We start from the raw sequence: 22,470 nt of genomic DNA on the forward strand, positions 1-22,470 counted from the left end.
ATGGACTGGGAGTCTGAGATGAACATCTACACATGGCTATATTTAAAATAGATAACCAGGGGACTTCCCTAGTGGTGAAGTGATTAGAACTCCATGCTTCCAGTACAAGGGGCTAGAAGTTCTGGTAGATCAAGGACCTAGCAAGTTCTGGTCTGAGGCAAACCTCAGTTTTGGCCACCATCAAACTGTCCTGCTAAAAACCTCCAAGGAGACCAAGAATATCTTCAGTTCAGTTCAGTTCAGTTGCTCAGTTGTGTCCGACTCTGGGACCCCATGGACTGCTGCACTCCAGGTCTCCCTATCCATCACTAACTCCTGGAGTTTACTCAAACTCATGTCCATTGAGTCGACGATGCCATAAAACCACCGCATCCTCTGTCGTCCCCTTCTCCTCCCGCCTTCAATCTTTCCCAGCATCAGGGTCTTTTCAAATGAGTCAGTTCTTTGCATCAGGTGTGCAAAGTATTGGAGTTTCAGCTTCAGCATCAGTCTTTTCAGTGAATATTCAGAACTGATTTCCTTTAGGATGGACTGGTTGTATCTCCCTGCAGTCCAAGGGACTCTTAAGAGTCTTCTCCAACACCACAGTTCAAAAGCATCAATTCTTCGGCCAAAGGAGATCAGTGTATGAGTGAGGCGGGCATGGGGAGTGAAAGGATGACCCACAGGGATGATGATGTAGCAAGTTTCTGACCAGGGATTGAACCTGTGCCCCTTGTACTGGAAGCATGGAATTCTAATCACTTCACCACTAGGGAACTCCCCTGGTTATGTATTTTAAATATAGCTGTGTGTCCATGTTCATCCCAGACTCTCAGTCTATCCTTCTCCACCTCCCACCCCCCCACCTTTCCCCTCTGGTTTATTCTCTACTTCTATGGATCTGTCTCTGTTTGGTAAGCAAGTTCATTTGTATCATTATTTCAGATTCCACATCTAAGTGATAATATATGATATTTGTCTTGGTCTGATTTACTTCACTTAATATGACAATCTCCAGGTCCATCCATATTGCTATATACCCCATTATTTCATTCTTTTTAATGGCTGAGTAATATTCCATTGTATGTACATACCACAACATCTTTATCCATTCATCTGTTGATGGACATTTAGGTTGCTTCCATTTAGATAGCTTCTTGGCTATGGCTGAGATATTTACTTTCATAATAGCTGGTAAACAGCGATAGAGCAAGAAGTCTAGAAATTCCATCTTGTCTCCCTTTGGTTTCCCCAGACTTCTGGGCTTTTCCACACTTGGAGGTTTAACATCTGGCCTGACTGGAGACCACCAGGAACCTGGTGGAGCCACGGAACCACCCCATGACTCTGTCCTGGTCTGTTCCAATCGGTCAGTGCCCTTACCATGTCAATGATTGTTAATTTCATCCCTGGACACTTCCACAGCAGTTTCGGGTGGAGGCTTGGAATGACTCAGAATATAAAAGAGAAAAATGAGCTGCAGAAAGAAGAAGACTTGGCATGTCAGAGTCCTGCTGGGCTGCCTCCCAGAGCACGCTGCCTGTCAGGCTGGGAATGCATCATTTGCCTCAGTTGGTGACCCTCACAGCTGAGGCCCTTTTCTTCTTATTATCCAATGGCATCAGCCCTAGATCTTTCTCTGATCATCCCCCAGGGCTTGAGGAAACACTACCACCTCTGCACTCTTTTCCTGTGTTGGATCTTCTTCTAGAAGGCGTCAGTGAGGCCCTCATGGTACCAGGTTTGAAGGCAGACATTGTAAATTACAGTGATTTTCTGCCTTCTGCGCATGGGCGTCATGAAGATGATGCAGTGAACAAATATCATACAACTGAAATGTTCATGAGTGGGGCTCTGGGCCACAGTGATGTTCCTGAGAGAGTACTAAGAAGAAGGGGTCTGGCAGCCCTTGCCAGGGAGGCTAGAAGGCACAGCTTCTATGAAGAGTAATTTTGCTCCACCACCTAGAACGCTCTAATGAGGTTTGCTTGAGCCTCTGTCTCCATGGACCTCCAATCATCTCTGAGTGAAACAGCCCTGCTCAAGGTCTCAGGCTCTAGAGGTGCGTGCTGTGTGACCTTGGGTGAGTCACTGCCCTCTCTGAGCCTCGGCTTTTTAATCCAGTAAAACCAAAGATTGCTCTTTCTTTTCTGAGAGCACTCCTGCCTAGTATGATACTGGTGGTTGTGAAAACTCTAGTTAATTAGTCTAATACCCTGAGAATTTCAGGGAAGGGCAGGCAGGAGAAAGGGCAATGGTTTCCATCACACAAGAAGCCCATCCCTGGAGTGAGAATGAAGTGTGATAGCAGGCAGCTCTCACTTACCAAAGACCACTTCTCCCCACCAAGAATCCTTTGGTCCTTAAAGCCCTAAGATCAAAGCTCTGCCTGGTCCTGGCCATGAAGAGAGAAATAAACATGAAGAGAGAAATCTTAAGTGGGCTTCTAGAAACCATGCTTTTACTGGAAAAATAGCAAGAAGCATGGCCAACCATGCCATGAGTTTACCCCTCGAACTGGCATGGCCTTTGAGTAATAATATTCAACCTTTCCTCTACACACTCCAAAAATATTGACTTCCTAAAAACCTTCCAGTTTACTACTGACTCTCATGCCCTAAAAGTGCTGCTTCATGCTTTATTTTTTAACTTTTCTTGCTGGTTACTGAGACAGGAAGCATGGAGGAAGAGGATTTAAAAGTCTGAATAATAATTTTTTTTAAGAAAGAAAGAAAGAGAAAATCTTATCTCTGCTGCTTCCGGTGTCTTACTTTTGCTCAGTGGCTTCTTCCCACAGCAACTCCCTCTTAAATATCTTAGGTCCACGTCCTCCGAGCTCGGATCTTCACTATCACCCATCACTTCCACTTTTTCATGTGATCTCAGGCTCGCTCGTACGGCTGTTAGAGGAGTTCCTCATCCTCTTCATTTCACAGATGAGGAAATTCACGATGCCAGGGGATGGAAGAGCCGTTCAGGATTAAGCAGGGGCTCAATTCAGGCAAAGAACCCTGTCAATGTGGGCAAAACTTCACTATCCTCTTGAGAACCGCACACCGAGAAACAGTGCGCTAGATAAAGCGAGTTTTATAAGCAATCCCCTCAAAGACGTTGGTGGGTGTGTGTGTGCTCAGTTGTGTCCTGCTCTCAGTGACCTCATGGACTGTAGCTTGCTAGGCTGTTCTGTCCTTCTCCAGGGTACGTTCCCAACCCAGGGATCGTACCCGTGTCTCCTGCATTGCCGGCAGATTCTTTACCACTGAGCCATTCGGGGAGTCCCAAAGACACTGGACTGTCTCCTAAAAACAAAACAGTGAAAGATGAAAACCAATGCCCGTAAAGATGGAAACTCTACCCCAGGCACTGGCTCTGCCTACTTGAAGACTGTTACTGAACATCCTTCAGATGAGTCACTGTTGGAGAACAGTGACCCCCGTGAGCTGCTATTTGAGGAAAAAACATGCCTTCTTTCAGGCTTCCCAGGTGACTCAGTGGTAAAGAATCTGCCTTCCAAGCAGGAGACTCGAGTTTGATCTCTGGGTCAGGAAGATACCACGGAGGAGGAAATGGCAACCCACTTCAGTTATCCTTGCCTGGGAAATCCCATGGACAGAGGAGCCAGGTGGGCTACAGTCCATGGGGTTGCAAAAGAGTCGGATATGACTGAGTGACTAAAACAGCAAACACCAACATGGGCATTCTTTCAGACCCTGCTAGAGAAGAGCGGTGAAGATTCTCAGAAGCAGATTCAGCACTTACGGGCTTCTGTGGGCAACAAGCCTCTGCAGAGCCATTCTCCCCACTGGGTTGGCAGGTCAACCGAGCCCAAGTGGAGAGAAGGGAGGGGCTGGGAAGCAGGAGGGGCCCAGAATCAGCATTTGGCATCCCTGCCTCCATGGGCGTGTGTCCAGTCCTAGGCTACCAGGAAAGAGCAAAAGTACTTGGTGTTCCTCGATAAACAAACTTCTTAATCTGAGCAAATAAAAAAGCCACTGGGAGCCCTGACTCGCTCTGAGCGAGCCATTTTCACAAAGCTACTCTGGTGTGGAATGCGTGTAATTAGGTACCTTTAGGGAGGTGGCCTTGCCATCACTTCCTTTAGTTTATTAACATGGAGATAGCACCTCTCACCACACCATCAGCTTAAACTGTTGGATCCTAACAGGCAAAGCCAAGTTAATGGATGAAGTCCCTGGAGAGTCTGCAGGTGCGAGGAAGCAGAGAGCGGCTATGCAGGAAAAGACAGAGGTGTGAAAGTTGAATTTTTGTTTTGTGTTTAGCTAAATGCAATGGCAACACAGTACTCTTGCCTGGAAAATTCCATGGACGGAGGAGCCTGGTAGGCTACAGTCCATGGGGTCACAAAGAGTCAGACACGACTGAGCAGCTTCACAAATGCAATCTAAAGCACCTTTTAAGATATAAATCAACTTCTTGTCATCAGCTAAGGTCTCTTTTCCTTCTGATTGCCACCTTTCCAAGGAACCATCTGTAATCATTCCCCTTTTTGAATCTTACCACTGTGGCTCACCTCTCAGCAATTTCAGAAATGATTCAAAATCACTACAGTAGGGAAAAAAAAATATTTATTTTCTAAAGTCATTACCTTGACAGGCAAAACAAAGCATTTTTTCAATTTCATTCAGAAATACATTAAAAAAAAATACATAGACCAATATGGCCTGCCCAAACGTATATTTAACATGGTAAATATAAGGAACAAACTGTTTGAATATAAATATCTATAAAAATATAAGTACATCAAAATGTAATCCAACCTCTTCCATGAGCCAATAAAGGAAAATAATTTTACTGCTTTAAAGCATCACCAATGTTTACCCTTCACTATCTCTCCACAACAACCCTATACCACTGTGTTTCCAAAAATCAAGGTAAGTAAGGGAAACTCCTGATTCAATTGATTTTTTCGTTTTTCCTTAGGGAACAGAGCTAGTAGATGACCACGAAAATGTTATATCTACTACTGATGCATTAGACAGAATTCCATGAGGCTAGGATTTAGGATGGGTTTTTTTTTTTTTTGGTGGGGGGGAAGAGTTTGGGGAGGCAATAATTAAAGGTGGGAAATGCTTTGTCAGAGTGCAATACAGTTGAGGTAGTCTCCTATGCATGAAACTCATTCTGATTTTCAGTAGTAACAGTTTCTTTCAGTTTTGCATTTTACGAGTTAGAAAAACAAGTCTTTTTTTTTTTAACTCGAGTATTTGTCCTTCGAGTGTTTTCAATTTGTGCATTCCTTAGAAAAATCTTCTCGGGGCTTTGGAGTTTCTCCCTGAAATGTGCCAGGCGCCTGAGTGAGACACAAACACTCCCTTCGGACCCTCTTGGGAACTCCGCCCACAAGTGGAATCTCCTCTCCTCCTCTGGCGGGAGGAGGAATCCCAATTTGCAGGTCACTGGGTCTCTTTGTCTTCTTTGTGGGTCCCATTGACACCCCCATGGAGGAGATATGGATGAAAAGAGTCAGCTCTGATGGAGACAAATGAAGACTGGCTGAGGGTGCTCCTTAAGCTTTCCTGGAATGCTTGCACCCAGGGCGCTGGTCCCCTGCCAGTCTGGAACAAGAAATCATCTGACCAGTCAGGACGCATTTGCCTTGATCCCAGCCCCGTGGGCAGCGCGCAGAGTCAGGCCCAGGGCTCTCCGTGGACGAGGAGCTTCAGACAGGCCCAGAAAACCTGCCCTCAGTGAGCGCGATTGTAGGTCACTTTCTTATCTCTGGAGAGCTGGGCTTTCAGCTTGGCAACACGAAAAGATGTTTTGATGCTGTTGCTGATGGCCTCCAACCTATTAAAACCAGACAAGAGAAAATAATTTTTTTTTTTTTTTAGAAAAAATCATTCTTGGGCAAAAGAAACATCTAAAATTAGAATCTGGCACAAACAAATCTAAATCTGGATCCTCAACTTTCACCCTCAACCACGACCACGTGCTTCTCTACTAACCTCAAATGAAAATAAACTGCCTCTGATGCCTAGGGTGAGGCAGGGTTCAGTGAGCAAGGAGAGGGGTGATGTGGTCACATCTACAGGGGCTGGGAATTAAAGAAATTTTAAAGCACGATTTTAAGGTGGACTAGAGATACTTTCTTTTCTTTTTTAGCCCTATTCCAAGCGCTGTTTCAACTTTGGTGGGATTGTATGGAGACACTTACTCAGCAAAGGTTTCAAATTCTCAGTCACATAAGGAATTGGAAGGGGCTTCGAGGGGGAAAGGAATTCAAAACGAGAAGGCCTACAGGCAGGACCGAAAGCAAACGTCTTATGGCAATTAAAAACTATCATTTTTGCAGGTTTAGTGTTTTCTTTGGGTGGGAAGAACACTAACATTGATTTAATAGTTGATGTAATGGAAACTAATAGAAAAAAATAATAATTTCCAAGTCATTTCAGAAATGGTGGTTTACATAATCTTGCCATCTGGAGAAGCACTGTGCTGTGCTGTCGTGTCCTCCTCTTTGCAACCCCATGGACTGTAGCCCTCCAGGCTCCTCTGTCCATGGGGATTCTCCAGGCAAGAATACTGGAGTGGGTAGCCATGCTCTCCTCCAAGGGATCTTCCCAACCCAGGGATCGAACCCAGGTCTCCTGCATTGCAGGTGGATTCTTTACCAGCTGAGCCACCAGGGAAGCCCAGAGGAGCACTAGTGGCCTGAGGTCATAAATATGGAGACTTCAAGGTCACATGGGAAGTGCTGAGCATGGCCCCAGACAGTCGTAAACAACTCAGAAGTCGGCCATGACCTCCTGGCCTGTGCTCAGAACACCTGGATCCTAGAATTTCTTGCCACTGGATTTCTAGGAAAAAATGCCTCAGACCATGAGAGGGAATCATAGACTATAGGACAGATCTGAAAGCAGGATTCCTCCCCACAGCTTGTGAATTTCAAGATGCTTAGGTTGTGGAAGGTTTATCACTATAGAGCCCCTCAGAGAAACCCGGGGGTATTACTAATCCAGATCCCAGCTCATGACTGATTAAGAAATAAGAAAGCTGTTGAGAACGACATTGTGTCTCCATCAAATGCATTTCCCTATTAAAAAAGTAAATAAATAAACCTGAAAAACGACATGTTCTAACTCTCACCAACCCTACCTAATGACTTTTTTTTTCCCCTTTGGCCATTTGAATAACTGCTATGTTTTTGAAGAATTTGATTATACATGATTAAAAGAAATAAATTTTCCCTGAAATGATTTTTAATTTCTCAGGGAAAGCTGTAAATATATTGACTCAGAGATGCAAAAGCTAGATGTGACCAAATGACAGAGGTGTCCCTAGACAGATTTTGTTTGGATGAGTGGTGTGTGTGCTAAAGGGCAGCAGACCGCATTATGTAAACCACTGTTAACGAACCGACTTGGAAATTATTATTTTCTGTTCGTTTCCATTACATGAAAAAACCTTTGAGAAGGATTCTTTTGCTCTTTTAAATCTGGAGAACACGGAGAGCTCCCTTTCCTCCCTTCCCTTTATATTGTCTTCTAAGCCTTTCTCCCACAGAGGTAAGAATGACTGGAGACTGCTTATAGGTGATGGGGCCAGCTGTTCCTAAGAGTCTCTTACCTTCTTGTTTTCCTTCCGGCCACTAGCTGCTGATGAAGACAGTTCTCTCCGAGCTTAGAACAGTCTTTTCCTCTCTTTTGGTTGTTCCAGGTTTTCTCCATGGAGTCTTGGTCCCTGTCAACATACAGATAGGGAGAACATTTCAGCAATAGGAACTTTGGTTGTTCTCAATGTCTCTGATGCTTTCTTTAAAACAAGAAGACAGCATCACAAGAGGAAGAAGGTCAGGAGGCCAAAAAGCTGATCAAAAACAAAGATGTTTCTACTCACCTGAGTTCTTTTCCTGCTTGGCAAAAATTCCAGCATTTCTTGTCTTTCTGGCTGGCACACTGGCATCTCTTCCTGTGGACTGTCGCTTTTGTAGGAAAGAAGTCCTTTAAGGAGCGCTTGGACCTAGACGGGCTTCCGAGTCCATATGGAACAATATGCCTATTATGGAAAGAGAGAAACAGAAGATATGAGCGTAATTAATCCCCTCCAAAGGCTGCATTCTTTGGGGGCAACCTCCTTCCACTAAGACAGAAGGAGAGCATGCCACAGCATTTGGTAATGAAACTCAAAGTCAAAGGTGCTAACAGTCAGGACCAGGTGCCCATCCATGGCCCCGATGGTGTGGACCCAACCGGGAGAAAATCAGTTTCTCTAAGTCAATGACATTCCATGTCAACTCTCAACATAGTTCAGTTTCTTCTTGACACAGCAGCCTTCTTTTTTGGCCAAAATTATGACATTTCTGCTTTGGTATCTGTTTCATATTTTCTTCCTTTTCTCTCTACTTGGTTAACAGCTCTTGGGAGGCGGGGGACTTCTGTGCAAAACCATGACTCACAAGATTTTGAAAACCGATTTTCAACTCAAGTGATATGTGGATATGCTCAAAGGGGCCCCCAGGGAGGCTGGAGGAGACACACTACTTGGAACTCGGTTCATGCCATATCTACACACCTCAGGTGATTTTGATAATTATCATGTGGCTGTAGAAGGACTCTTTGCCAGAAGCCTCTCCAGTAATTTCCAATGTGTTCATTGTGATTCTCACCCAAGGAGTAAAGTCCTCCCCTTGGAAGTATCACCTTACTAAATATTAGGCTTGCCGTGGTTTTTGTTCGGTTTGATTTGATTTTGTTTGGATTTTGGTCATCCTCGCTATAACAGGACTCTGCAGGTACAATCAGTGCGTTTTTGTTTACAGTTCCTTCTGATGAGTGAATTACTTTGCGGGGAGTAAGGGGAGAAACTGCTCTCTTCACTCTGGAGGCAGAAGAGAAACCTGATAGCAGTGTTCCTACTGCTGTCTTGAAACAGGCTTTTCCAAAGGGCAAGGACAAAGGAGTCGGGACACTCAAGTTCCAGGTCTCACTCCGCACAAACTCATCCTTGCAAATGACTTCAACAATCTGGGTCTTAGTTTTTTCCATAAGTAAAATGAGGAGACAGCCTGTAAGTCTCTGTCATCACTTCTGCCTCTTAAGTCTCTACGCTCCCATGAGAAGCACAGGTTGGACTAACCCACATATGACCTCAGCAGCGGCTTTTTTAAACCCTGGGAATGTGAGAACATTTACCCCTAAGCCCGATACGAAGTTTCTCCCCCCAGAGATGTGCGACACCCTCCGGAGGGGTGCTTTGCCCACGGAGGCACTTTCTTGTGGTCAGTAATGCTATCTTCAGAGACCACACAAGACAGTAACCAGAGAGACTGGGCTCCGGTCTCCCGTGGAGCCAGAGGGGAGAAAGCCTAGAGTAAGGATGCCCTCTAGAGACTCACTCTGGAGTGTTGACCCAAATGATGTCCAGGTGGCAGAAGTAGACACATTCTTTATCCATCAGGGAAGAACAGGAGCAACGCTTGGACCGGCGGGGCCTCCAGGGTGTGGCAGGAGCGGGCTTCTCCCCACCGCTCTCCACTCCTGCGCTGAGCTCGGTGCCCAGGACTGCTGGGGAGAGACAGACAGCAGGTCAGAGGGAGGTGTCTGCTCCGAGGCCCGGAGGCAAACGGGCCACAGCCTGGATGCCAGACCCAGCAGAGCAGGTAAAAGCAGATGAAGCACATCACCCGCCTCCAGCAAGAAACACAGAGGAGAAAGGATGATTTTTCCCCCTGAACGTGACTTCACCCGTGTCGCCACCGGCTTCTCTGCCTTCAGAGAGATTAAACAAGTGCAGGGGAGACAACCACCTGAAAAGGGACTTCCCAGCCCCACGAAGGACGCGGCCTTCAAGGAAATACTTAGAAACACTGCTTATGAGACATTTAGGTTGGCTTCTACACGAGACAGAGCGCAGCCTACTGTGGCTTAAAATGGGCCGGTGACCGAAAAACCTGAAACTAAGCCAGTCACACTGCCTTTCCCTAGACTCAGAGCCACTTCCCCAGGTGGGATGACCTTCCATTCAGTACCCACGGCTTCCCACCTTGTGTTAAGGCACGGAGTAGCTCAGGAGAGAGGCACCTCTAGAACTCGGGTGGAAATCCAGAGCTTCAGGGAGGTGACTGGAAAGAGAGAAGTCAGCTGTACAGGCAAGCCCCTGACTGAAGGGATCACCAAGCAGCCGCTCTCGGAACCCAGACGAGGTTCTGTGGGCTTTGGATTCTGAGTCCCGGGAGCAGGATGGCATGCGTGGGATCTACCAGCTCCCCCTTCCTCACGGCAGCCTTGCCTCCTCTTACTGACAAGTTAGCCCTGCAGCTTATCTGCCCAATTTCGTACATTTCAAATGATCAGACACATTCCAGGATTTTCATTCCCTTGACATCCTTTTCTCTTCAGTCGGGGTCACGAAAAGACAAAAAAAGTGCATTGACCCTAGAAAGAGAGAAACAGGCAGGTGCTCACACACTATCTAAATCCCTCGGTAGCCAAGATTTATTCCTGCTCCCCTCCCAGGACAGGTGAATAACACTGGAAATGGAGCTGACACTGCTGTGAGTGCCAAAAACCTGCCAAAAGAAACCTGAAGTCAATAATGACAACTTTTAAAGAAAACATCTGCTTTGCCCTGAAACCGCCTGGAGGGGTTTTTCCCCAGACTGTTCTGCAGGTGACTTCAGCGTGCATACACTACTTGAATGACTTGAATAAAATTCCTTGGCTTCAAGTTGAAAAGTATGAATATTTTACACATTAACACACTATTAAAACAGTATTTGAATAAGATATAAATACCTATATGTCCTTTTACCTGTATGAACAGAAATACTGCAAACACACATTTAGCTAACTTACACCTTGTCTCTAAGTTATATTTTTAAAAACCAAGAAACACACTAGGCAATAATAATCCTGTCATTTTAATGCTAGAGGAGCAATGGTCTTCCACAGAAGATTTTTTTCCCCCATGCTAGAAAACTTCAGCAGCTCTGAGCACTAACTCCCCCGCACTTGATTTCTGAGCGGCAGTCATAAAACGCAGTGGGAGAAACAGAAGCAAGAAAAGCATTAAGGTGGAAAAAAAGACCGCAGCATTCAGGAATTTTACAAGTCACCGTGCCTACCTGCTTCTGGAGCTCCTTGGAAAGCCACAAACAGCAGAGCGAAAATCATGGGGAAATAATCCATTCTGGAGGGGAAGAAGGGGGGTGTTCAAAATCTTTCCCCCTGCAAACTAAACTCGAAGGGAAAAAAAAAAAGAAAAAGCGCAGGGAAAAAAAAAATCAGCTTCAGTTCTTTCCAAGCGCTTCGGGTTCTCCGGACCTCAAAATGGTACTTCGGCCTGATTGCTGTTTAACGGGTAGAAAAAAAGAAGTTTCTGCCCGGCAGAGGGGCAGAGCGAGCGGTCCCAGGACGCACGCGGCGGCGGCGGCGGCGGCGGCGGCGGCGGCGCGCGGACCCTGGAGGCGCCGGTCCCAGCTCGGAGGCAGGAGCGCGTCTGACCTGGACAGCTCTCGGCCGGCTTTTTATATTGAACCCCTATAGAGTGGGGGTAAACAGCTCCGATTTTATTCCAGCCCCCAGACAATGTTATTGTGTCATTAGTCACCACCAGGCAACGTGCAGCCGGAGATAAGGCCGGGCTCTAGAGGAAATCACTGCTAACTTCAGAGGCAGACGCCGTCTGACAATTCAGGGGCAGGGCTAAGAAAAAGAAAATACCCATTAGAGAGAGACCTTTGGTAAACCTGCCCGTGCGGCGCGCAGCCGTCTGCTTCCCCTTTGCAAGCTGCCAGCCCCGGAGTTCAAGAATCAGAAGAGGGACTCCAGAAAAGTCATACCATTGGTATGAAAAGTATGAGCTCCAGTTTAAATAGATTGTATTGTTGTGTGCGGGGGGAATTTTTTTTTTTTTTAATTGTTGTTCGCTTCACTTGCCTTTTATGTCTCTATGATTCCTTCGTGCTGATCAGACCGGGGGACTCTCTCCCTCCATTCCCTCTCCCCACCAACTCGGGGTCAGTTTATCTTGGCAGATAGATCCACACACGTTTCTCTGACTTCTGACCACCCCCTCCCCTCGAGTCTGCGGGCTCGAGTTCTTTGCGTCCACAAGTGGGAAAGATCGGAGAAGGATTGGCAAGGAAAGGAAGTTAAAAAAAAAAAAAGAAAGAAAGAATCCTTTTAGGCACATACCCAATCCTTTCAGGATTGCTGATTAGAAACCCCCATGAACTTTTTATTTTTGTATCCACCCTCTTCCCTTCCTCGGGTCCCCTTCACCTTGGAGGGGGTGGGGCACCAATCTTAAGAAATAGGCAGAGAGGAACGCCAGGGGGAGACGGAGAGCTACAGGGGCTGATGTTTTAGGACAAAAAGGCACAGCCTCTGCTACCAAATAAGTAACAGAAGGACAGGCAGCCACCTGAGGAGAGAGCTTAGGAAGGGACGGGCTGACGCCTGACACAGAAAGCAGGCTGCCCCTCGGAATAGCCTACGTACTCCCTACATCGGGACATCTTTTCTGGATCTTTGTTTTCCTTTGGCTTTTGCTTGTAAGTCGAAGGAGTGTCCTTGTACAGGGTTAGGTGAACATGCCATGCGGGTCGTGTTGGGAAGGAGGAAATGCCCTCATTGAATAAGGGATCAGATAATACCTCACATTTAATAATAATGTGTTTATGTTTTCAAAGTGATTTCCTGCCTCTGTAACCATGACATAGCCCCTGAGGTTCCCACAGGGCAGTTAACCGAGGAGGAGACAAGCTGCTGTCATGTGCAAAGCAAAACATGAACACAAGACACTTGGCCTCTTCAATTAGCCTCATTTTTCAAGTGAGACAGCTGAGGTGCCCAGAATTTCCTGGCTTCATCAAAGTCCCCGGTGCGGCTGAGTTAGGCCCCTGGGATAAATTTACAGCATCTTTCCTGCCCCAGAGAAAGACATGTCTGTGTCTCACTCCTGGGGACACCATCAAATAGATGCTTCTTCCATTTCCTCATCGTGTGTCACCCTAAATCCACCTCCACACACCCACCCTCAGGGAGGTTCGAACGTGGATTCATTTCTAATGCTCAGGAGAATTCCACAGAGCCACCTCCTCCGCCTTCTCTCTGCTTCCTCTTTACTCTAGAATCACAAGGACAGATTTTTGTCCCCACACCTAAGCTGTGGGCCTGGGCACACTGGTCTCCCGGACTTCCTAGGAGGTCACAGTTGGGGGGACAGTGACAGTAGCAGGATCAGATCCATTATGAGATCTGTCCCCTAAACCAGCCGTGGAAGAGCTGGAGATGGGGGAGAGTCAGGAACCCTGCCTCCCCGCCCCACAGGAGAGGCCTCCACCCAGGGGTCTCTGCCTGGGCCCTCTGCCTCCTCCTCTGTGTGCTGACATCCGCCCTGCCCTGGGGGCCAAGGAGGGCACAGCTCCCCCCACCGCCTCCCCAGGACTGGCTGACACCTGGCAGGGAGCCAGCTCTGCCCGCCTCAGCTCTGGCCAGTGTCTTCCCACCTCCTGCTGGGTCCACCAGCAGGACCCAGAAGAGCAGAGAAGACCTGAGTCGCATTCACAGGATTCAAGCTTCCCCCAAGGAGGGAGAGGTGCCCTGGGCAATGTGTCTCCGCAGGAAATATATCCCACCCCCATTCTTTTTTTTTTTTCCAGTTCAGTTCAGTCGCTCAGTCATGTCTGACTCTTTGCGACACCATGACCCGCAGCATGCCAGGCCTCCCTGTCCATCACCAACTCCTGGAGTTTACCCAAACTCATGTCCATTGAGTCGGTGATGCCATCCAACCATCTCATCCTCTGTCGTCCCCTTCTCCTCCTGCCTTCAATCTTTCCCAACATCAGGGTCTTTTCCAAAGAGTTAGCTCTTCGCATCAGCTCTCTCTTTTTTTTTTTTAACCTCCTGAAAATTTAACAAAACACTGGCCACAGTTAGTACCTACCTGTTTTCCCCAGAAACTACTGCCCAGCCCCTCCCAGTCTCTCTGGGTCCAGCCTGGGATACCCTCTGGCAAGGAAGCCCATCTCTTAACCACCCTCACTTTGGTGAGGCTGCCCCTGCGGGTGCCAGCAGCACCCAGCAATAAGGTGGAGAAGTGAAGCCAAATGCACCTGCCCACATAGCTTCCCACAGCCTGCCCTCCCCTCCTGGATTGTGTCATCTGGTGAATTATTTAAATTATAAATACAAAATGTAGGCAGCAGCCTCTGCCCCCCTCCCAGCACGCCAGACCTTCTGTTCAAGTCAATGCATGGGGTTTCAGATCTGGGAGGGTCCTCTGGTTCCAAGGCCCATCCAGCCCCCATCTCTTTGTATCTAGAGTTTCCAGGATGCACACAGACATGAATGTACGTGTGTGTGTGTGTGTGTGTGTGTGTTTCCATTTTTCTTTGTGCATCTTGGGACAGTGGCTGTGTCTGTCCTCCCTCCTTGCTTACTGGAGGAGGAAGTGGGAGCCCCTTCCAACTGCAGAAAAGGCAGCTCTCTGCAGGGCAGCTGCCCAACAAAACATTTTCCAAGAAGTTAGAGCGGGAGAGAGGAAGAACCCCAACAAAACCAGTTTTACAAGCTAGATGCTGCCACTGCTTCTCCCCCTGAAGGCTGGCTGGGGAGGGAGGAGGAGAGAAGGTTAAAGTCACTGGACAAAGTAATAAAAGGGGAGATCCTATCTCCCTTCCCCAGGCCCCAGGCTCCAGCCCAGCCCTCCAGAACCCAGCAGGTCAAAGGCTCTTTGCAGCCACAGTCCAGCTCAGAGAGGAAAGGGAAGGGAAGGGAGAGAAGAGGTCAAGAAGATGGCTTTTCTTCCCCAATAGAATAGTTTTCTGTTGCTGTTCTTGCTTTTAATGTTACACTTGAACACTGGAAACTATTTGATAAAGCTATTTTTGTGTGTGTGTTTCTTTCTGTATCTTTTGCTAATGTATTAATAGATAGCTATAAATAAAACACCCTGCTCCCCAAATACAGATGCTACACAGTAGCAAAGAGTACTGTTTTTAGCACTCCTCAGCTTCACTCTTTCTCAACTTTTGCGTAATAAAATTTGCAAATTTGCCAAGCCAGTAAATTTGGGGTGAGATGTGGCATCGAGCTCAGCAAAAAAACAACGGCCGTTAGGTCGCTGGGAGAGAGCATAAGGAATAGGGAGCTGGTTTTGTGTGGGCTCAGTGAAGCTGTCCAGGCCACCAGTTCAGTCATGTATTGTTGACTGTTTTAAGTTCCTACTTTGCATAGCACTGTTATGAAAGACTGTGCACTGCAGGTGTTACCCTGTGACATAGTACAACCTCCAGGAGGCATGAACAGACAGCTTCTCCTTCTGTCAAAATCTAGTGGTATTTAGCACAGGAAATAGGATGGTGCTCCAGACAGCTTCATCCTATGCATCTAAAAACATAGAACGTGAGAATCCATTGATATGATAGATGAATGCATAAAGGTGTGGCGTATAGATATACATGTACTATTCCAGGGGTGTGTAATGGAACAATACTCAGCCATAAATGGAAACATGGCTAGAATGAGAGGGCATTATGCTACTTGAAATAAGTCAGACAGAGAAAGAAAATGCCGTGTGATTTTACTTACATGTGCAGTCTTAAAAACAACAACAAAAATAACAAAACCAAAACAGACTCATGGATACAGAGACCAAGCTGGTGGCTGCCAGAGGCGAGGGAGGAGAGGGCAGAGTGTAATAGGAGAGGGAGATTGAGAGGTACAGACTTCCACTTGTGGAATAAATAAACCATGGGGCTTTAATGTACAGCACAGGGAATATGCTTATTATTAATAACATTATTAATAATAAGTATAAAATTATTATATAAAATTAATAATAATGAATTCTATAAATTATATATTCAACAAATGATTATGTTAAATATATAATTAATTATATATTAAATTATATAAGATAATTATAATTAATAATATTAATAATAGTATTATTATTATCATAATAACTTTGTATGCTGACAGATGGTAATTGGACTCATCATGGTGATTATTTTGTAATGCATAAAAATATCAAATCACTCTGCTGTACACTTTAAGCTAATATAATATTGTAATACAGGTATTTGAAATGTAATATCTACAAAACAGAAACAGATTCACAGACTCAGAGAATGAACTTCTGGTTACCAGGTGGGAAGGATGGGGGAAAGGGATAGTCAGGGACTTTGGGAATGACATGTACACACTGCTATATTTAAAATGGATAACCAACAAGGACCTACTGTGTAGCACAGGGAATTCTGCTCAATGCTAAAAAAGAAAAAGAAGAGTTTCCTGTAGAATGGTGGTTTTCAGGAGATGGAGGTGAGGTAGATGAGGGAAATGGGAGTGATGTTGGTCAAAGGATATAAACTTGGAAAATGAGTAAGATCTGAGGATGCAGTGTATAACCTGGTGATTATAGTCAACAATATTGTGTTCTATGGCTGAAAGTTTCTAACAGAGTAGATCTCAAATGTTTTCACCCCAAAAATAGAATGATATTCATGTGATATAATGAAGGTGCTAGCTAACTATCATGGTAATAATTTGCAACATATAAATGTATCAAATCAACACACCATACCCCTTGCTGCTGCTGCTGCTGCTGCTAAGTCGTGTCAGTTGTGTCGGACTCTGTGCAACCCCATAGACGGCAACCCACCAGGCTCCGCCGTCCCTGGGATTCTCCAGGCAAGAACACTGGAGTGGGTTGCCATTTCCTTCGCCAATGCATGAAAGTGAAAAGTGAAAGTGAAGTCGCTCAGCCGTGTCCGACTCTTAGCGATCCCATGGACTGCAGCCCACCAGGCTCCGCCGTCCCTGGGATTCTCCAGGCAAGAGTACTGGAGTGGGGTGCCATCGGCTTCTCCTACCACACCCCTTACATTTACACAATGTCATGTGTCAACCATGTCTCTATTTGAAAAAAGTTTCTTTTGTGTCTCATATAGAATGGCAAAAAATAAGCCAAAGGTCCTTCCTCGTTATCAGCTTCTGTGTAATAAAAATCCTTTGGTATCTTGCTGAAATTTATAAAGCTATCCTAAGAAAGTACCAAGAAAATGATTCATTTGAAACTCATTTTTATATTAGAAATCCGAAATCAGGAAGCGTCTAGTATTCCAGTTCATGTGCACATATGGTAATTAAGTCCACATCGGTGCCAAGAAGTTATTCTAAGCACTTTGTGTGTTCCAGGTCCAGTTCAGTTCAGTCACTCAGTCCTGTCTGACTCTGCAACCCCATGGACTGCAGCATGCCAGGCTTCCCGGTTCTTCACCAACTCCCGGAGCTTGCTCAAACTCATGTCCATCGAGTCAGTGATGCCACCAACCATCTCATCCTCTGTTGTCCCCTTCTCCTATTGCCCTCAGTCTTTCCCAGCATCAGGATCTTTTCCAATGAGTCAGTTCTTTGCAACAGGTGGCCAAAGTATTGGAGTTTCAGCTTCAACATCAGTCCTTCCAATGAATATTCAGGACTGATTTCCTTTAGGATTGACATGTTGCATCTCCTTGCTGTCCAAGGGACTCTCAAGAGTCTTCTCCAACACCACAGTTCAAAAGCATCAATTCTTCAGTGCTCGGCTTTCTTTATAGTCCAACTCACATCCATACATGACTACTGGAAAAACCGTAGCTTTGACTAGACAGACCTTTGTTGGTAAAGTAATGTCTCTGCTTTTGAATATGCTGTCTAGGTTGGTTATAATTTTTCTTCCAAGGAGCAAGGGTCTTTTAATTTCATGGCTGCAATCACCATCTACAGTGATTTTGGAGCCCCAAAATTAAAGTCTCACTGTTTCCATTGTTTCCTCATCCATTTGCCATGAAATGATGGGACCAGATGCCATGATCTTATTTTTCTGAATGTTGAGTTTTAAGCCAAATTTTCTACTCTCTTCTTTCACTTTCATCAAGAGGCTCTTTTGTTCTTCTTCTCTTTCTGCCATAAGGGTGGTGTCATCTGCATATCTGAAGTTATTGATATTTCTCCCAGCAATCTTGATTCCAACTTGTGCTTCAGACAATCTGGGATTTTGCATGATGTATTCTGCATATAAGTTAAATAAGCAGGATGACAGTATACAGCCTTGATGTACTCCTTTCCCAATTTGGAACCAGTCTGTTTTTCCATGTCCATTTCTAACTGTTGCTTCTTGACCTGCATACACACTTCTCAGGAGGCAGGTCAGGTGGTCTGATATTCCCATCTCTTTAAGAATTTCCCACAGTTTGCTGTGATCCACATAGTCAAAGGTTTTGGTGTAGTCAATAAAGCAGAAATAGATGTTTTTCTGGAACTCTCTTGCTTTTTCAATGACCCAATGGATGTTGGCAATGTTCCAAGTTCAATGACTTCCTATTCACAGGTCAACAGATGGACATAAGATTAATAAACTCCACTAGGGAAAAAGCAGCACCAGGGACAGTCATTGAGGACAATCAAAAAAGACAATCACTGAGGTGGGAAAGCTAAATTTAAAGTGAAAGTCTCTCAGTCATGTCCGACTCTTTGCGACCCCATGGACTGTATAGTCCATGTTTATAGACTGTATAGTCCATGGAATTCTCCAGGCCAGAATATTGGAGTGGGTAGCCTTTTCCTTCTCCAAGGGATCTTCCTGACCCAGGAGTTGAACCAGGGTCTCCTACACTGCAGGCGGATTCTTTACCAATTGAGCTATCAGGGAAGCAGGAATATGGTGATCCTAGAATGATTCAAGAGCTAATAATGGAATGAAAGAGGCTAAAATGGAATGTTTTAAAGAATAGCAAAAAGATCTTCAGAGATGAGAGGGATTAGGAGCTGTGGCAAAGTGGCTAAGAATGGGCAGAGAATGTTAGCAAGATGGGTTGGTTATTGGATTTACAGTTTCATTGGATCTAACGATTGATGGTGATGTAAGAGAGAAAGATTGTCCAGGTGACGTATGAGGCTAATTCTAATATCTCAGCGATGTGCCAACATAATGTTCAATGTCTGCAGTGCTCACACTGTGACATCCTCAGGATGCATATGGGGCACAAAACAGAAAAGCCAAAGAAGCCATGAAGAACTCCTTCCTAGTAAATCCACTGATTTTGACAGTTCAGTGTATGGACTATGTCACCATTAGAAGGTCTGGATTTTATTTGTATTAGAAAATATGAAATGAGTTAAAATTATTCCCACATTTAGCAAATCTCCTCTTTTGGACTCAGTCATTTGATGGAGGGGAAAGTCTTCACTATAGTGTCAGTTTATTGGTCATTCAGTCGTGTCCAACTCTATGTGACCCCATGGACGATAGCCCTCCAGGCTCCTCTGTCCGTAGATTTCCCAGGCTAGAATACTGAAGTGGGTTGCCATTTCCTTCTCCAGGGGATCTGCCCAGCCCAGGGATGGATCCTGGGTCTCCTGCATTGTAGGCAGATTCTTTACCGTCTGAGCCACCAAGAGTTTTAGAAATGTTCTCTGACTGCCTGCATCTCTTCTCATCTCCTTCCTTTCATGAGAAAAGATTTGATACAGGATTATTTTTATTATTCTCATCAGCTGCCCACCTACCAGTAATTCAAGTTCCCCTCTTTAAACTAGGATTTTGATGGAAGAAAATTTCTCTTCCAATAATATGTTTTCTTAAATATGAGTATGCATTGAACTGCAAGTGTACTGGCTGTCATCATAGGGGAAGAAAATTGGAAAAAAGAGGGTTACTTATTTAAAGGAGCATTTGGATTCATTTTAAAATGCTAATTCAATTTCACATGTTCGAGAAAATATCTAATGCTAAGGGTTTTGTTTGAATTGGCATTTCCACTTCTTTAGTTTGTTCTTTTGATGGAAAAAAAAAAGAAAAAGCTTTTTGGACTGGTTACAAGAATAATTTTCCTGGAAGTTGATGTCTTTAATTTTTTTTTTTCTGTGAAACTTAAAAAACATCCATATACTTTTTGTTCATATTCATTTTAGTTCAGTTCAGTTCAGTTCAGTCACTCAGTCGTCTCCAAATCTCTGTGACCCCCATGGACTGCAGCACATCAGGCTTCCCTGTCTATCACCAACTCCCAGAGCTTGCTCAAACTCATGTCCACCTAGTTGGTGATGCCATCCAACCATCTTATTCTCTGCCATCCCCTTCTCCTACTGCCCTCAATCTTTCCCAGGATCAGGGTCTTTTCCAATGAGTCAGTTCTTTACATCAAGTGGCCAAAGTATTGGAGCTTCAGCTTCAGCATTAGTCCTTGCAATGAATATTCAGGACTGATTTCTTTTAGGATTGACTGGTTGGATCTCCTTGTAGTCCAAGGGACTCTCAAGAGTCTTCTCCAACACCAGTTCAAAAGCATCAATTTTTCTGTGCTCAGCTTTCTTTATAGTCCAACTCTCACATCCATACATGACTGCTGGAAAAACCGTAGTTTGACTAGACAGACCTCTGTTGCTAAAGTTAATGTCTCTGTTTTTTAATATGCTGTCTAGGTTGGTCATAGCTTTTCTTCCAAGGAGCAAGCATCTTTAATTTCATGGCTGCAGTCATCATTTGCAGTGATTTTGGAGCCCAAGAAAATAAAGTCTCCTCCTGTTTCCATTGTTTCTCCATCTATTTGCCATGAAATGATGGGACCAGATGCCATGATCTTTGTTTTCTGAATGTTGAATTTTATGCCAGCTTTTTCACTCTCCTCTTTCACCTGCATCAGTTTCTTTAGTTCCTTTAGTTTGTTCATATTATTTAATATTTACTGATTATTGTCTTTCTCTGACAATAGTTTTTACTAAGGACAGTGAAATAAGTCAAAAGGCTTTGAAGGACATTTCTTTCCTACACACAACTCACAAGAGCAGAGAATGTGGAGTGATGACATTGTGTTTGCTGCTACCTTATTATGTTGATTTATTGTAGAGAAATGGGGGAAAGAAAAATGGAACAAAATGAAAGCTTTTAGGAGTGAAAAGCTGAATTTTGGCTTTTGGCTGAATTTCAGGCTATAGTAAGACTCCAGGGAAAGCAATATTGAAGGTTATTTTTTTTGTTGTTGATTTACAATATTATATTAGTGTCAAGCATACAACATAGTATGTGGGCTTCCTTGGTGGCTTAGACCGTAAAGAAACCGCCTGCGATGCAGGAGACCAAGATTTGATCTCTGTGTCAGGAAGATCCCTTGGAGAAGGGAATCCCACTCTAGTATTCTTACCTGGAGAATCCCATGGACGGAGGAGCATGGTGGGCTACAGTCCATGGGGTCGCAAAGAGTTGGGCACAACTGAGTGACTTACACTTTCACTACAACACAATGATTCCATATTTTTATAGACCATTTAATTTAAAATTATAAAATATTGGCTATATATCTTGTGCTGTGCAATATATCCTTATAGCTTATTTAATTTGTTGAAGTATAGTTATTTCCAATATTGTACTAATTTCTGCTGTACAGCACGGTGATGAAGTTATATGAATATACATATTAATTTTCATATTCTTTTCCACTATGGCTTAATCACAGGACGTTGAATATAGTTCCCTATGCTGTAGAGTAGGACACTGTTGTTTATCTGTTCTCTATATAACAGTTTGCATCTGCTAATCCTAAACTCTCAATCCATCCATCCTCCAGGCCCTCTCTGCATTGGCAACCACAATTCTGTTCTCCTGGTCCTTGTGAAGACTCACTTTATTATTATTTTTTTTAATAAATTTATTTATTTTAGTTGGGGGCTAATTACTTTACAATATTGTAGTAGTTTTTGCCATACAGTGACATGAACCAGCCATGAGTCTACATGTGTTCCCCATCCCGAACGCCCCTCCCACCTCCCTCCCCATCCCATCCCTCTGGGCCATCCCACTGCCCCAGCCCTGAGCACCTGTCCCATGCATCGAACATGGAACAGTGTTCTGTTTCACATATGTCAATATACCTGTTTCAATGCTATTGTCCCAGAACGTCCCACCCTCTCTTTCTCCCTCAGAGTCCATAAGACTGTTCTAAGCATCTGTGTCTCTTATTCTGTGTCGCATATAGGGTTATCATTACCATCTTTCAAATTCCATATATATGCATTAGTATACTGTATTGTTGTTTTTCTTTCTGGTTTACTTCACTCTGTATAACGGGCTCCAGTTTCATCCATCTCAATAGAACCAATTCAAATGTATTTTTTTAATGGCTGAGTAATATTCCATTGTGTATATGAAGACTCACTTTAAAAGGAGGAAGAGGAGGAGGAAGAAGATGGGGCATAAATCCTGTGGCCCAGTTCTCAGCCCTCCTCCTTCCTGGGATGTGAGGGAAGCAGGGAGCATTAGTTAGAGAATCTTGAAACTGATAATGTTCATGTAAAGCACATTATCTTGCTACAAAGTGGAAAAGATTTGGGGAACTGCAAAGTAGCTTGTTTAAAGACTTTCTTCCAAAGTTGTTTCAAGACTAGTCAGGGAGGGCTAACATTTGCTAGATAAAGCCTTTTACAGCACTGTTTCTTTCTGGCTGTTCTTTCTCCCCCAACATCCATTCTATTTTTGTAC

General features: G+C 44.6%; 1 protein-coding gene across 2 annotated transcripts; it reads right to left on the reverse strand.

The window, feature by feature from the left end:
- Window positions 1-4,546: 4,546 nt before the first annotated feature.
- On the reverse strand, window positions 4,547-11,815 carry EDN1 (endothelin 1). Of its 2 annotated transcripts, none has more exons than XM_081517991.1 (5): window positions 11,066-11,815; window positions 9,338-9,506; window positions 7,840-7,998; window positions 7,570-7,683; window positions 4,547-5,790 (listed from the first exon to the last, which is right to left on the reverse strand). In XM_081517991.1, the coding sequence occupies exons 1-5, from the start codon at window positions 11,127-11,129 to the stop codon at window positions 5,688-5,690; spliced, it is 609 nt and encodes a 202-aa protein (XP_081374117.1). In that variant the 5' UTR covers window positions 11,130-11,815; the 3' UTR covers window positions 4,547-5,687. The 2 variants fall into 2 exon arrangements, with proteins under 2 accessions (XP_081374117.1, XP_081374118.1); XM_081517992.1 differs by having other exon boundaries at window positions 9,338-9,503; window positions 11,066-11,581.
- Between the last annotated feature and the right edge of the window lie 10,655 nt (window positions 11,816-22,470).

The sequence above is a fragment of the Giraffa tippelskirchi genome, chromosome 8 (assembly GCF_054371585.1).
Source record: "Giraffa tippelskirchi isolate mGirTip1 chromosome 8, T2T-mGirTip1v1.2.pri, whole genome shotgun sequence".
Classification (NCBI taxonomy): domain Eukaryota; kingdom Metazoa; phylum Chordata; class Mammalia; order Artiodactyla; family Giraffidae; genus Giraffa; species Giraffa tippelskirchi.

Excerpts from the sequence above, each read along its gene's own strand:
- EDN1 (XM_081517991.1), bottom strand. The coding sequence starts at position 11,129 with ATGGATTATTTCCCCATGATTTTCGCTCTGCTGTTTGTGGCTTTCCAA. Across the intron at positions 7,684-7,839 it reads CAAGCAGGAAAAGAACTCAG|GGACCAAGACTCCATGGAGA; the intron begins GTGAGTAGAAAC and ends GTATGTTGACAG. Across the intron at positions 5,791-7,569 it reads GCCGGAAGGAAAACAAGAAG|GTTGGAGGCCATCAGCAACA; the intron begins GTAAGAGACTCT and ends TGGTTTTAATAG.